Here is a 1,038-nt window from a genome sequence, read left to right as displayed (position 1 = left end):
GCGTTGAGCCATGTTGCGTTGAGATGAGAGAGGTGGGCAAAGTTGGTGGGGTGCGTCACTCGCTTGTACGCGTCACTCGCTTGTAAACTACGTTAAACTTTTCTCTTATCTTAGCCTTTAAGAGGGGCTGCACTGTGGAGGTATACAAGAGGTTGTATTCCATAAAGAGCTATCTAATTCACTTACGTAATGTTTATTTACTCTTCGGAGAAAGGTTATGCTGAAGTATCTGAGCGTGTTGTTTGAGCGCTGCTTGGGCGGTGAGCAGAATCCGGGTACTCTGGGCGACGGTAAGCGTTATCTGACATGCAGCCTCTAAACAGCGAATCAAAGGCTGAATAGCGGTGCATCCCTCCGCAATAAACTTCCTAGAGTGTCAGAACTAGCCAATTAGCTCGCTTAAATCGCAGACTCTCTATAAACTAATTTATCAGTTCCGGCACTTCCGGGATATCTATAATGTCCGTTGCGGAGAGATGCACGTTGTATATATAGCCTGCTCCTTTGCTAAACCAAGCGATACTTCCTATTATCACATCTTCCTTAATATCAATAAACAATACAACTATAACAAGTAAGCTACATATCTCTACTATTTCTAGACCATTAAGCTAATAAACCTTCAAGGTTTACTAAGCAACGATGCGTTTCCTCTTCGGAATCTTGATGCTATCCATAGGTAGTGCATTGGCAGATTCTACAGGCTCTAATTTACTACTTATTAGAGGTATTGTTATCTACTTTTAACTCTAAATATAGATATAACATTCTTCTAAACTCGTTTCTAGACCCGCAGACTGCTACTGGTTGTCGAGGGTGCTACCACAATTGTAATACAGACTATCCCCGTGGCTCTCAACGTAATGATTGTTATAGCGGGTGCAAAACTCTATTCAGTGATTGTTAGTAAGATTGGCAATAGTTAGACACGCCTTAATTAAAACCCTACCTATATCGATTGAAGTCTCTAAAATTACATTAAGCAATAACGTGGTTCACAAGCGAGTCGGCCACTTTGCTCCGACGCGTTAACGTCAA

At 41.8% G+C, this 1,038-nt stretch overlaps 1 protein-coding gene across 1 annotated transcript; it reads left to right on the top strand.

Moving 5' to 3' along the window:
* Nucleotides 1-642: 642 nt before the first annotated feature.
* On the top strand, nucleotides 643-926 carry COCCADRAFT_10665 (uncharacterized protein; the record flags this gene model as incomplete). Its single annotated transcript, XM_007720912.1, has 2 exons — nucleotides 643-732; nucleotides 789-926. 2 exons carry the CDS (start codon nucleotides 643-645, stop codon nucleotides 924-926), a joined length of 228 nt encoding a protein of 75 aa, XP_007719102.1.
* Nucleotides 927-1,038: the final 112 nt, after the last annotated feature.

The sequence above is a fragment of the Bipolaris zeicola genome, assembly GCF_000523435.1.
Source record: "Bipolaris zeicola 26-R-13 unplaced genomic scaffold scaffold_829, whole genome shotgun sequence".
Lineage (NCBI taxonomy): Eukaryota > Fungi > Ascomycota > Dothideomycetes > Pleosporales > Pleosporaceae > Bipolaris > Bipolaris zeicola.
The sequence above is the reverse complement of the archived record's forward strand: the minus strand, read 5'-3'. Positions and strand labels throughout refer to the sequence as shown.